The sequence below is a fragment of the Lepisosteus oculatus genome, chromosome 6 (assembly GCF_040954835.1).
Source record: "Lepisosteus oculatus isolate fLepOcu1 chromosome 6, fLepOcu1.hap2, whole genome shotgun sequence".
NCBI classification, from domain to species: domain Eukaryota; kingdom Metazoa; phylum Chordata; class Actinopteri; order Semionotiformes; family Lepisosteidae; genus Lepisosteus; species Lepisosteus oculatus.
Genome location: NC_090701.1, coordinates 47,069,226 through 47,083,169, shown reverse-complemented (window position 1 = coordinate 47,083,169; position 13,944 = coordinate 47,069,226). Strand labels below are relative to the sequence as shown.

The 13,944-nt window shown below is 42.9% G+C and overlaps 1 protein-coding gene across 3 annotated transcripts in view; it reads left to right on the top strand.

Annotated features, from left to right (window-relative positions):
- Positions 1–13,944, top strand: part of prkdc (protein kinase, DNA-activated, catalytic subunit) — a 65,137-nt gene that overhangs the window by 39,384 nt on the left and 11,809 nt on the right. For all 3 annotated transcript variants that reach the window (XR_011189929.1, XM_069191510.1, XM_069191511.1), the window contains exons 59-76: positions 235–459; positions 1,963–2,078; positions 2,594–2,725; positions 3,624–3,803; positions 4,492–4,700; positions 5,167–5,305; positions 5,662–5,850; positions 6,311–6,535; positions 6,908–7,016; positions 7,114–7,216; positions 7,948–8,134; positions 8,775–8,949; positions 10,198–10,388; positions 11,627–11,807; positions 12,124–12,284; positions 12,405–12,616; positions 13,298–13,385; positions 13,474–13,617. Coding sequence is in view for 2 of the 3 variants with exons in the window: in XM_069191510.1 (XP_069047611.1) it covers positions 235–459; positions 1,963–2,078; positions 2,594–2,725; positions 3,624–3,803; positions 4,492–4,700; positions 5,167–5,305; positions 5,662–5,850; positions 6,311–6,535; positions 6,908–7,016; positions 7,114–7,216; positions 7,948–8,134; positions 8,775–8,949; positions 10,198–10,388; positions 11,627–11,807; positions 12,124–12,284; positions 12,405–12,616; positions 13,298–13,385; positions 13,474–13,617 (2,966 nt within the window). In the remaining variant the exon portion in view is untranslated. The remainder of the gene's footprint in view (positions 1–234; positions 460–1,962; positions 2,079–2,593; positions 2,726–3,623; positions 3,804–4,491; positions 4,701–5,166; positions 5,306–5,661; positions 5,851–6,310; positions 6,536–6,907; positions 7,017–7,113; positions 7,217–7,947; positions 8,135–8,774; positions 8,950–10,197; positions 10,389–11,626; positions 11,808–12,123; positions 12,285–12,404; positions 12,617–13,297; positions 13,386–13,473; positions 13,618–13,944) is intronic.

The window sequence follows — 13,944 nt, the reverse complement described above, 5'->3', positions numbered from 1 at the left end:
ACAGGCGACTTGAGTGGTCACTCGAAGGTGGTCCCTTAAAATTCTGCGCGACTAAGCAGAATCGCACATATAGAACTGGCGTATGTTGAGGTTCTACCGGATAGAAGCATAATTTTAATTTTTTTTAAATCCTTCTTATATGTTCATCGTTAAGCTCCATGGGTAACGGAGATAATGGTTCTCTTGCCCCTTGCTGTGGAACCTGCTGGCTGACAGGGCACTGTGCTGTTTCAGGCAGGCGCGCCTCGTTTAACTGGCTGACTGGGAGTAGCGTGGACACTCTGTCGGAGTACGCGCTGCCTGCCACCTCGGACTCCCTGTCCTCCTCCCTGCTCGTGTTTGGGAAGTGGGGCGAAAAGCAGCAGCAGCAGCAACGGGGCCCCAAGAAACCGGTAGGGGCCGACTTCGGCAAGAAGCGCCTGGCCCTGCCGGGAGACGAGGTGGACAGCAGGAAGAAAGGTATTGTCCCCAGGGGGCTGGGTGGACCCCACCGACGTGTGACAGACATGGCTGTTCCTTCTGAATTACCGGTTAACCATTTTGCGTCTCGGGCAACGTGCATGTCATGTCATATTTACCAAACCGCTTCATACCAGTACGGTGTCGCTTGAAGCTGGAGCCTACCCAGCAAGCAATGAGTGCAAAGCAAGGTACAGCCTGGACGGGGCGCCAGTCCATCACAGGGAAAGAGCAAGCCAATCATACATGGGGACAATTTGGGGGCCACAGTAAAGGCTGAGGGAGGGAAATTTGGCCAGAACACCGGGATAACTCCCTATTCTTATCGAGAAATGGCCTGGGTTCTTTTAATGACCACTGAGAGTCAGGACCTTGGTTTAACATCTCATCCGAAAGACGGGGCAACATGCATTTCACAACTAAACAGTCAAAATAACATTTTAAAAATGTTTTAACCCCCCCCCCCCAAAGCCTTTTTTTTAAAAAAGCAGGATAAGTCATTCCAGACAGCGATTAAAAAAAGATGCATAAATGAGTGTTTTTGAGTATTAGATTATTGCATACATTTTTTCAATAAAAAATAATGAAGTCATTTTCACATTTGAGACATTCCACTTGTTTTCTACACAGTATCTTTGTGAAACACTTGAGAAAGATGTGACCGATCAGTTAGTTTAAGTAATTAAGAGCTCAATTTGAAAAAAGAGTCAGATGGATTTCATTCATTCAGAAATTTGCCTTCTGTGCATTTTTAGATGTGCTGTTAGTGTCATTTTGGACGTTAAAATTATTCCTGATTTTTGAAAGAATTATTTTTATGGCTTTATGGGAAAACAGCTCACTGAAATTTCTTAACAGTTTTAAGAGAGTAAACTTATTTGTGAACCACAATCAGATCTGAAATTCCTGGAGTTATAGATTTGGGCTCTTCTTTATAGAAATTCCAGCTTGCTTTGTGAGCAGGAAAATATTGTATAAATCACTTTCTGTGTAAATACAGAACAGATTTCATATTAAAAGTAATAAAGCTAAAAATATTACAGTGAAACAATACGGTATACTTCATTAAGGAAAGAGTTGTCTCACTAGTACTGAGAGCAGTTGACAAGGACCAAGAATCTATCGAGTGAAGGAACAGCAGCTCTAAATGCAGACTGCAGCAGCTCTTGTTGCATGGGGAAGGTGCTTTTGACTGCAGGGATTACATTTATTAACTTTTGGCTACTTCTGCTCCATAGAGAAGAAATTGCCCAGAGATATTCTCAGTGCAGAAAACTTGATTTCTAGCGAGGAAAACGTGCTAGGAAGGTACTGTGGGTTACAAATGTTACCACCTTTTATTTTTTCATTTACTAGATTGTGACATATGTTCTTATACAACTCAACATGTCCTAAAGACGTCTAAACACTTTTGTCCTAGAGACTAGTAATATACAGTACACGACTAGTTTATGAACAGTTTAATCACTGATGAAAGTTTATCACACCTGTTGGCTCTCACAGCAGTGAACGACCAGCGGGCTGACATCCTCAGACTGAGGAGGAGGTTCCTAAAAGACCAGGAAAAAGTTAGCCTGCAGTTTGCCAGGAAGGGCATCCAAGCACAGCGGCAAGAGAAGGTAATTGTACAAAGGGGGTATTTATGAGATACTCGCCCATTATTTGCTTGGTCTGCTCACTTTGGGAAGAAACACAGGAAGCATAGTTCATCTGAAGTTTTCAGGCAAATTCCATTTTTCTAAGAATGCACAAATATACTTGTTGGTGCATAATAAATTATTGTAAATAATTGTTTTCCTCAATGTTTTTTATCATCAAAAACCAATAGAACATTGAAAACTAGTTTGCTTTGCAACCGGTATGTGTTCTTAGCCAAAGAGTAAACCCCTGGCTGAACTCAAGTCAAATTCGTTCATAAAAACATACATGGAATCCTAATGTTCTGCTCTTTTCCAGTCTCCAGAAAATGGTATTAGCTCTAACGTTCCCCATGGCTCCATGTCTGGTCCCATGTTCTTTTGTATTAATACCCTTGCCCTGTAGAACATTACAGCTCACAGTTAAGTGAGTGAAGGGCTCTGTCCTGCCAGCCCAGGTGTCCTCTGTGCCTGTGACTGATGAGTGTAACTTGCAGGAGCGGGCGGCCGAGCGGACTTTGAGGCGGGAGGCCCAGGTGACGCTGTACCGCAGATACAGACACGGGGACCTGCCCGACATACAGATTCCGTACAGCAGCCTGATTGTGCCCCTGCAAGCCCTGGCCCAGGTCTGTGTCCTCTCGCCCGGAACCCAGGACAGCCTCCGGGCTGCTTCAGGGTCCTCTGTAAAGAGAGCTGAAACCCGAATGGTTGTGGTGTGTGTGTGTGTGTGTGTGTGTGTGTGTGTGTGTGTGTGTCATAACCAACAGAGCTGAAACCCGAATGGTTGTGGTGTGTGTGTGTGTGTGTCATAACCAACAGAGAGCTGGACGCAAGACCCAGATTTGCCTTGTTTTGTACAGGATCGTTGGATATAATTTCTGGCTAGCTTTACCATAATAACGAAACTTTGACCTTTATTAATGTTGAGTAAATCTTTTTTTTCTAAGGATGGAATTACTAACGTAATGTATCCTGTGAGCCCCACAGATATCTCTTTTTATGCCAGTACTTGTGGCTAGGTAGTGGCAATCATTAAATACATGATCTGGATTGGAATCAATAAAGGCAAGAATAAAAGGTACAGAAGGAAAACACTAAGGTTTTGCAACATTTTCACAGCGAAGCAGCAAGAGGTGCACTTCCTTATGCAGTCCCTTGCAAAAGTATTCAACCCCTTGCACAGCTTTCGCATTTCGTCCCTTTAAACAAGCTAAAATCTAAAAACAATCATACGTAATATGAAAGAAAAATCTGATGACTGCTTAATTTGAACACAAAAAGTTTAAAAAGCCAATGTTGCCTCCACCACATACTGAATTCATGTGTCCAAGTACTTATGCAATCAACCTATTTCAGTTTTTCATTTACTGTAACACCTTAGAAGCCTTTGGTTTGAGCAGTCAGGTTTTGCATAAAATCTGCAATTTCACAAAATGGGACATGGTGGGAAGGGTGCAAGTCACTTGAAAATCAGGCAAGACACCATTTGTAGGACATGATTGTCACTGTGATCCTGTTTTGCAGAGAGACTCCACTCTCGCCAAGCAGCTCCTCAGCACCCTGTTTTGTGGAATCTTGGCTCAAATGGAAGGGTCTAAGAACGAAGCAGAGAAGAGAAGGATCACCGAAGAGCTTTTACAGGACATGAACCACTTCCTGAACAAAAGCACATTATATTTCCCTCCCTTTGTTACATGTGTTCAGGTAGGAGTAAAACTATAATAATAGTACTATGCATTTAAACAGCACAGGTAGTGGCAAAAGTAATATGACTTACTGAAAAATAGCATCCCAGAACTGTGTGGGTAGCTCTGTCGCTGTCGAAAGAGAAGAATTTAGAGATGCATCTAGAATATGTAGGGATGTCATGAAAACCCTAGTTTCGTGTTCTTACTGTGATATGTAATTGTGTTCCCCTCATATCATTGAATTTCTTTTTGTACAAAAGACTGGATTTTGGACTTGCACGGTTTTCCCATTGGTGCTTTAAATTCTTTTTCAGAAAAGGAAACGTTTTTTCTTCCCGTTCATGTTTCTTTCTGCCAACACAAGCACGGCATTAACGGAGCTTGTTATCCCTGGTGTATCCAGGCAGATTTTGTAGCTCGAATGCGTCTGACTTGCCTGTCTGTGCGCTGGAGTCACTGTACTGCCAGTTTGCATCAGTACAGTTTGCAGTGGACCAAAAGGCAAGTCTGAAGGCTGAGGAGGTGCCTGACTCATGGCGTTTATTTGGGTTGTTGCCAGCGTGTCTTTACTCGGGTGTCTTGAAGCAGGCGATTAGTATACAATAAGGGATGTCTGAACAGCAGCGTATTCTTATTCTTCACTGTGGTTCCTATGTGGCCTTTGAGCAGTTGGTATTAAGGCGAAAAAAGCCGTCTGTCTCCAGGACATGAGTTACCAGTACAAGGAGCTCCTGAAGGTGGACCCGAGCGCCGTGAGCTCCAGCTGCCTGGCCAGTCTGCAGCAGCCGATGGGCATCCTGCTGTTGGAGGAGAGCCTGATCAGGGGGAGTGTCCCTGATGAGCCCCCCTCCAAGAGAGCCCGAGGACACAGGGAGCTGCCCCCTGACACTGAGCGCTGGATCCATCTGGCCAAGTGAGTTCACTGTAGGCCAGCTGGAGGACGTTTTCCCCCTGGTCTTCTCTGTCGTTTTGAGGTTCAGCGCCACGTGACATTGCACACAGTAACTTTTTTCAGTTACTGTTAAAACTGGACATTTATCACAGCATACATTACTTTATCTTAAAAAAATCATTTTCTTCGTTCAAACTTGAGAAAGGGCAGTAAACCTCTTTCTATGACTTTAATTTGTCATTTCCAGTTCCCATTTCTCATGATTGTCTTAGACATGGTGGATGGATATTTCTGACACTGTTTAAAAATGTTTTAGTGACTTTAGCTGACCATTTTTAATCCTCAACTAATTTAGTAAAATATAAAATCACGTCTCCTTGATATTCTGAACAGATTTATAGTGTGTGCTATCTTCAGAGGAAAAGTACAGCACATTAAATTAAAATTAAAAAATTAAAAACAAATCTATGAAATTGTTGTTTTTTAGGCTCTATAGGTCTCTGGGAGATTATGATGTCCTCAGGGGAATCTTCAGTGGCAAGATCGGAGCCAAACCTGTTACCAGCCTGGCACTTCAGGCAGAAGCAAAAAATGATTATTCTCAGGCTGTGAAGCTATATAATGAGGTAACAATTGATAACATAATTAAGTCAACTTTTTAGAAATGCTGACTGTTGTAAATATTTACTTTCTTCCTTCAATTCCTAATTCATTCAAGTACATTTCTACAGTTCTGACAAACCCCTAAAAATGTATCCAGGTCTCTCAGCCTTCAAGTTTTTCACTTTGTAGTAAATCAAAACATTGGAAAGCTACTTGGGTAGCTCTGTGGCTATCGAGTGATTGATAAGAACCAGAAACTAATTCAAGTTGCATCTCAGGGGTAATGTTTTTTTGTGAGTCACTAACAAGGACTGTTAGCTCCGTTTTGTTTTTCTGTTGTTCGTTTTTAACATTCCTAAGTGCAGATTGTGTTCGATAGGCTTTGAACACTGAGGAGTGGATGGATGAAGGGCCCACTGACACGGAGAAGGACTTCTGGGAGATTGCCGCTCTGGAGTGTTACAATCACCTGTCTGAATGGAAGTCCCTGCAGTACTGCGCTACCGTCAACATCGGCGACAGCTCTCCGGTGGACCTGGAGAAGATGTGGAGCGATCCTTTCTATCAGGTCCTTATGGAAGGGTCTACAGAGATGAGGAATGTCAGGGGGTGGAGAGATTTCTTGCTGGAGAAGCCTTAACAGATGAAACATTGTGTTCTTTCTTATTTTTGCTTTCCAGCATGAAATTCACCTCTACTTGCTAATTCTTACTTTGCAACCAACTCACGCTGAGGCAGTTGCTTGCTCACACCTCTGTATATTCTAGACAGATCAGAATGCGGGATTTTGTAGTCATTTGGGTTGCTGAATCTGTGAAAGTTATTGAAAAGCAGTCTTATTCTTGACCGATGTTTTCAACATTTTACCGTTGCGATGACAGTAAAGTCATCTTTTCTGGCAGTATAACTACCTGGCCATCTGCTTCAGAAGGACGCGGCGCCTTGGCTAGGCAGGTGTGATGCCAGTCCTGCGTCCTTTCAAGGGGTGGTTTCTGGCGCTCTGTCTGACTGGGCTGCTCGTCTCCCAGGAGGCCTACTTGCCGTACATGGTGCGCGGCATGGTGAAGCAGCTGCAGCTGGGGGAGCAGGACCAGTCCCTGCTGACCTTCGTGGACAACGCCATGAAGGTGGAGGAGAGGAAGAGCGTCATGGAGACCAACTACAGCCAGGAGCTCAGCCTGCTCTACATCCTGCAGGACGACTACGACAGGGCCAAGTTCTACATCAACAACAGCATGCAGGTCTTCATCCAGGTGCGAACCGCCGGGGGGGTGGGGTCGGTGCGAACCGCCGGGGGGGCGGGGTCAGTGCGCGTGGGAGGAGGTTGGAGCGAAGCGCAGTTTCTTTGCATCACACTGCGTAGTTATGATCTTTTGTCATCTCCAGTGTGAATATTAACAGTTCGACGGCTGGTGGTGGGGACAAAAAAAAACGTGTGAAAGTTTCTGTTCATGGAGGAACTCTTCGCGTTTTTTTTCTTTTTTTACTGTTATGATTTTAAAAATCGACGTTATGGTGACTGTTATGACTTAACAGCCAAACATAAAAATCTAAAAGTGTAGCTTTGCCCAGAAATGATCTTACTTTTCTTCAAAGCGAAACTTTATTCTTTTTTTTTAATGAAGAACTATTCAAACATTGATGCGCTGCTTTATGGAAGCCGTCTTGCCAAACTGCAGTCAGTACAGGCTTTAACAGAGATCCAGGACTTCCTCTATTTTATCACAAAAGATGGTAAGGGGTGTTTTTCCAAAGATTGTCTAATTTCATTCACTTTTTAGATATTGGATATCATCTGTTGTCTACTTATCTGGAGTGTTTTGTTTACCAGTTTCCACCGCATCTCTTAAAACCTTGATAAGAACTTGGACTCATCGATACCCTGACGACAGAATGGATCCAATGAACGTGTGGGATGATGTCATCACAAATCGGTAAACATATTCCACTATGTTGTAGTCATCAACACCACATTTATGTGCAGAAATGTGGTCACAAAGGTGGTGGGTCATTGAATATAATAAAATCAGATTAATTACCGAGTCCAGAAGACAATTTGATTCCTGTCCTCTCTTACTTTCTTCCTTCCTGTATTTGCGTATCTGTGGTCTGTTCCTATGGAGGCGAGCATAGGGATTTCACTAGGCCAGGTGGTGGTTGGCCTAGTCACTGTTGACTGCTTTCATATGTGAGTCTTAACCATTTATTGTGAAGTTAATGAACACGGGTAAATTCTAGGAACACCCTTGGATCATCTGGTCTAGGGTACCACAGAATGCATTGTTTCAGACCTTCTGAGTGATCAACGTGGGAAGTACATGTCACTCAACCCCAAGTGAAACTCAGCTGCTTCCCTCCAGCCACAACATTAAATTCCCTTGTTTTCTAGCCTAACTGGTGGTAGTTATTGGTAAAAATTGTAGTGATATTAGTTTAGTTCTTTTTGGTTTTGTCATAAATTCCTTTTTACAAGGCATTGAGCAAAACCTGTAAGTATTAAATGGAATGGGTCACAGGTGTTGGGAGGGGAGATAAGCTAATTTAGGGAAACAGGCAATGAAAGCAATGCTTCTACTTGTCATGGTTTGTAGCTTATTTGTCAAATTCCTTTTTGAGTTCTGTGGAAAACCCCAGCCTGATGCTGAGTAACCCTCATGTTTTATAGATGTTTTTTCCTGGATAAGATCTCCGAGAAGCTTGTCAGCTCAGTTGCTGGTGACAGTATGGAAGTGGAGGAGGATGGAGACAAGGGAATAAAGACAGAAGCTGGAGAATGGGAAGACCCCGATTTTCTGATTAAAGACTGCAAGATCAGTATGAGACTGAAAATGGCTGAGAGTGCAAGGAAACAGGTAAAAACCCAAGAGTTGAAAACTCACTTTTTAGTGCAACCATCGTAATTGTGATTTGAAATATTCAGGATTCAGCGACATTGTCTTGTTCAGAGTTGCCTTGTATGTTAAGATTGACGAGGTGGCCTTGAAGGACAAGATGCAGAAAATATTTGTCAAGTTGCTGCAATCTGTATTGAGCCACCATGACCAGCAGGTGTGCATTCCACAAGGTTGTGACACATCTGAAGCCCAGTCCCATCCCATTCTTACGATATGGTCCCCGTCAGGATAGTGGTGTGTGAGAATGAACTGCACATTCTGATATTTCCACTGTTCTTTTTAATAGGACTCCAGTGTGCTCCTTATCCTCATGCTAAACCACCCCATCCTGCCATTTAATGTGTTTGTTACTTGAGAGCAAAAGACTGCTAACAGTGGGAGCCTATTCTGCCCATCTATATAATTTTACTAGTAGTCATTCTTAAATAATTTACTAATTCTTAGTAAATCATTGGTCGTTTGAAATGCCTGATCTTTTCAGCATATTTCATATTTTGTTCGATTTCATTTAGATGAATAATGTAATATGTCTGCATTTCCTTTGAAAAATGTGAACGGCTCTGACAAAGGTGTGCTGTTTCTGCTGTTGGCATTGCAGAGGAACTTCTCCGTGGCCGCCAAGCTGCTGAAGGCACTGCACAAAGAGTGTAAGGCGCGCAGCCACTGGAATCTCCGATGGGCTCACGGCTTCTGTCGCTTCAAGCACCTCTATAGCCAGGCACAGGACAGCGCGGAGCAGATCCTCAACGTCCTCAAGACTGTCGACGTGTTAGGTGAGGCCCTGAGAACGAGCCTAACAGGGCTCCACTCCAGGGGTGCAGTTCCTTTGAGTCCCCTTGAGATGTTAATCATCCATAAGAACACAAGGAAGGTTATAAAGAGGCCCGTTTGGTAGCCAGTAGGTAATAGATCTGAGAATCTGCAGGTGTTTTGGAAGCTAGGACATGGGCTTCAACAGCATTGTTGGGTACACCCACAACCATTTAGGTACAGAAGTGCCTCCGGTTTTAAATATACTTTCATGTAGTTTCCACTCCGTTGCCCTGGTTCGAGGCTTGCTACCGATTCTGAAGTCAGTACGGTAAACTTTCACTTTAACGGACTTTGGATTTAATGGACAGGCTCTGGTGAAGGGGCCTTTGTAAGAAAAGGGGGGCATCCGTGTGTTGGAATCGCGATCTGCAGTCAACACACTGGCCAAACGCATGAAACTGAATTTCCAAAGCGGTGACGGATGGTATAGAGAATTAAAGAACCTGCGGTGAAGCTTTGAGTTCACCCACTGAAGAGAGAGAAGCGTTACATAAGAAATGTAATAAATTAATCCAAGATGAAGGCATCGTATTATCCCAGCTGTACAATATGTTCAAGGCTGGTTCCAGGGAAGGAGCTCGGTGTTACTGTGTGCAAATGCTGAAAGCTCACGCAGACATGACACCTATAGTTGTCAGGAAACCACTGAGACTTAGGGTCCTCAAAGATATATAACAGCTGGCAATACCCCTTTCCCCCTATTAATCTGGGTGCTCCACAAAGATCAACGAATTGGACAGCCGGTGTTTAAATGATATATAGTGTCCTTTAAGGGCAGACAGACCACAACCAGTGGGATCTCGATCACAGTACAAGCTTATTTTTATTTGAGCACAGGAAAAGAGTTCACAAAATGCCAATTACTGTATATATCATGTTTTTGTGCCTGATTTTCCACCTTTTCTCAGTTTTAAATGTTGAAAAAGAGATTGTCTCATATTTTTCTTAATTATTGTATTTCAGTCTTTTATAAAAACACATTCACTGTACGTTTAGTATTTCTGCAAAAATATTGCATATGTATCGCAGTGAATGTGTTTTAAAACACATTTTAAAAGGGCATATCTCTGTTCTTATATCTGTACTTATCATATACAAGCCAGCATTGTAGATCAGTTTATCTAGTAATCCTGTCTTTTTGACACAGATGTGTAGTGACTTCTGAGAGTTTAATTGAATTTAATTTCTTTTTGCCCCGCTTTTAACAGAGGACAGCAAAACTGATCCCGAGAAGGAGACGGCTCAAAATTTCAGGAACCAAAAGTTACTTTTGGGCACTACATACCATATCATGGCCAGTGCAGTCAGCAGAGACCCCAGTGTGCTGGAGAAGATCGGGCCGGAGAAAGCAGGAAGGGTCCTGAAGCTGTCCGGAGCCTCATTGTCCAATCCTCAGCAGGTAGGGGGTGCTTATGTACAGGCATTGGGTGCCTTTCATCTCTTTTTAGGAATGTGCTGTAAGTAGATGTCCATAGACTAATTAAAAAGAAAAAGGTAAGATGTAAACTGTAAATATCAAAGGCTGGCACCTCTGACAACACTGTAGCCTGTCTGAAAAAGGCACAGCAGCACCTCCGCTTTCTGCAGTGCCTGAAGAAATGCATTATGGGGAAGTAGCTATTCAGGAACATTTACCACAGCGCCATAAAAAGCGTCCTCACTAGCGGCATCACTGTATGGTACGGTAATACTACCATACGCGACAAGGTTGCTCTACAGAGGGTTGTGGCGACAGCACGGAAGATTACAGGATGTGACCTGCCATCAATCTGTGAGATCCACACCATCTGCTGTCGCAATAAAGCCCAATCCATCAGTCAGGATCCCAACCATCCCGGCCACAAAATGTTCTCACCCCTGCGCTTTGGCAAGCGGTACCGTGCTTCTCAGGACCAGCTTCTATCCTCCTGCAGTGTGCATCCTCAACAGCTAACTGTTCAATGTCTCAGAATTCAACACACCTCTGCACTCTGCACTTTGACGTTCTACCACGTATTTATTGTTCTGTTTGTATTTATCTCCCTGTTCGTTTATTGTCTGTACAATACATTCTGTCACTATTTATCATTTTCTGTTCTGTAATGTACTGTGTCTTTTGTGTTCTGTTTTTAGTTGTACTGTGTTTGTCTCCTGTACTGTCATGTCCTGAGAGAACGGAGTGAATAACAATCCCATTGTACACATACTTATGGCAAATAAACTCCTCTATCTATCTGTCTCTATCTGTCTGTGTGGTGGGTGATGCTGCTTCCTCACAGCAGTTGAGTGCTGGGAATAACTCCAGCCCACGGCACTTTCTGTGCGGTGTTTATTTGGCATTTCTAATTTGTCACCTTGAAATGTGTATGGGCATGTCCTACAATAGACTGGTGCCCTGTCCTGCACCTTTTGCCTGCTTTGTTAGAAGTTTTTATTGAAAATGGAAGGATGGATGAATAACTTATACAGAGACGTTCTCAAAGGTATTTTACACATTTCAGTCTTGCAAAGATAATATGTAACATGCATATTAACATACATCATAACTTCACAAGAAACCCCCCGAAATTCTAATGGCAAACAGCTGTGAACGCAATAGTGCATGTGAATATAGAAAGGTGGTTTACTGAACCTAATCCTGGCTGAATCATTCCGCAGGTAACAGCGGGATTCCACAAAAGGGCTCTGGGGCTCATGCAGAGCGCCGTGAAGAAAGTCGAAGACGAAGTGCAGTCCCGTTCAGCCGACCATGTGGACACAACTGGAGCCATTGAGGCCCACATGACCCTGGCCAACTTCTGTGACAAACGCCTGAGGGAGGAGGAGGAAAATGACCAAGGTGAATTGACTGTCTACGCTCCAGAATAATAACAGAGTTGCATAAAACTACAAGAGCTGAAAACAGCCATCAGCCTAAAGCTCTTGTCCTCAACTCCACAATATAGAACTGTTAGAAGAGTATTAGACCAGTGGGTACTACATAACTCATATTACTGTTTAATCAAATGGATCTGTGATTATTAATTATACCTTCTTTCGAAGGGAAGGCTTTTTTCGTTTTTTTTATTTTAATTCTGTTCTTAGATGGTTGACAGGGATTGTTGTGTTACTGCAAGTTATCAAGGTCACTCCTCTATTATTATTATTTCTTTTAGTTTCTGAATTCTCTGAGCTACCCACATTTCCTGCCATTGTGGTGGAGCAGGTGTTGAAAGCCTTGAAGCTGAACTCCAGCGAAGCTCGACTGAAGTTCCCCAGACTGCTGCAGATCGTCGAGTTGTATTCTGCCGAGACGTTGGACCTCATGATCAAAGAGGTCTGCATATTGGAGTTCTTTAATGCAGGTTTAGATTTTTTTAAAACCTGTCTTAACTCTTCATAGTATCTCACGGCAGTGCAGCCGTATTCACCATACAGCATGATGCCTGATTTCCAGATGTCGTCAGTGCCCTGTTGGCAGCTGATCGGCTGGATCAGTCAGATGATGGCGCTCTTGGACAAGAAGGAGGCTGTGGCTGTGCAGCACGTCATCCAGGGGCTTGCCGAGTCCTACCCCCAGGCCGTCGTCTACCCCTTCATGATCAGCAGCGAGACCTACCAGTTTGAGGACTCCGCCACTGGCCACAGAAACAAGGAGTTTGTCACAAGGTAGCCTAGTAACGTGTCTCTCCCAGGAACGCTGCACGGCTCTTTGTACTGCGTTCTGCAAGGGAGCACAATCCCTCTTCCTTCGGGCACACTGGTATGAGATAATGAGGAAACTACTGTTTGGCGCTGCTTATTGGTGCTGTTTGTGTCACTTGCCTGCCACTTACACTAATGAAAAGAACATAAGAAGGACAAACGAGTCGGTCTATTGGCCCATCTAGCCCATAATTGATCTTGGGATCTTATCCAGATACATTTTTCCCCGAGTACTGGCTTCAGCTGCATGGCTGGGTAGCTTATTCCATACACTCGCGACATGTAGGTGAAGACCCCTGTAGTACTCCACTAATTCGGTAGTGCCTACCTCCTGTAGTTTTAGAATGAATCTTTTATGGGGAACAAGAACCTGAAAATCAAAACCATAGTCTATGCCATGTCACATTTTTTCAACACTGTGGAACCTGAACTCAAAATGTTTAAATATCCATTGCTTTCATTTGAGCCCCTAAAATGATTTAAATTTTGAAACTGTTAGGTTTTAAAGGCTAGCTTGAAGGATTAAAAAGGACAAATAATGAAAATGTATTCACAGTTTCTTAAACTACTTTAGAGGGATTTATGTTTTTTGTGGAGAAGACACGTGTTGCTGAAATCCTATTACTTCTTTGTGTCAATCCCAAGGTTGAAGGACCAACTGGACAAAGGAGGAGTTGTCAAAGATTTTGTAGAAGCCTTGCAGCAACTCTCCAATCCTGAAATGCTCTTTAAGGTATTGAAGACGTCTTCAGTATCAAGTTATTTCAGCACAGTGAAATGTTAGTCATTAAATGTTTAATGTAACTTTTATGTTTTGGCAGGATTGGTTAGAGGATGCAAGAAATACATTAAGTAAACCAAAGACGGACAAAAAGGATGCTAAGAAAATGTATGAAGAGATTATTTCTGTGCTTGGGAATGCAAAGGCAGCAGGAATTGGACGTTTTCGCAAGAAGTTTGTCGAGGTACTTGCTGTTTCTTCAGTTCTGGAAGTGCTTTCTGAGGAAAGAGAAAACATTTTGAAGATGAAGGAAACAATATTGATTTAAGTAACTGAAACAGATGGCTATCCTTCTCAAAATTGTTTTGGAAAAATGTCACCTTTTTGTTATTAATGAAGTAAAAAATATCTGTGGAAAACACTGTATTAGAACTCCCGTGCATATACTGTATATGTTGTGCGTTTAATTGGGTATTCTGACGTTTATACTTTATGAAAAGTGAATGTGTATGATTTTGTCAGCTTGATTCATTGTCAGGATGGAACAAAAGACAAATTCAAGACATGAATT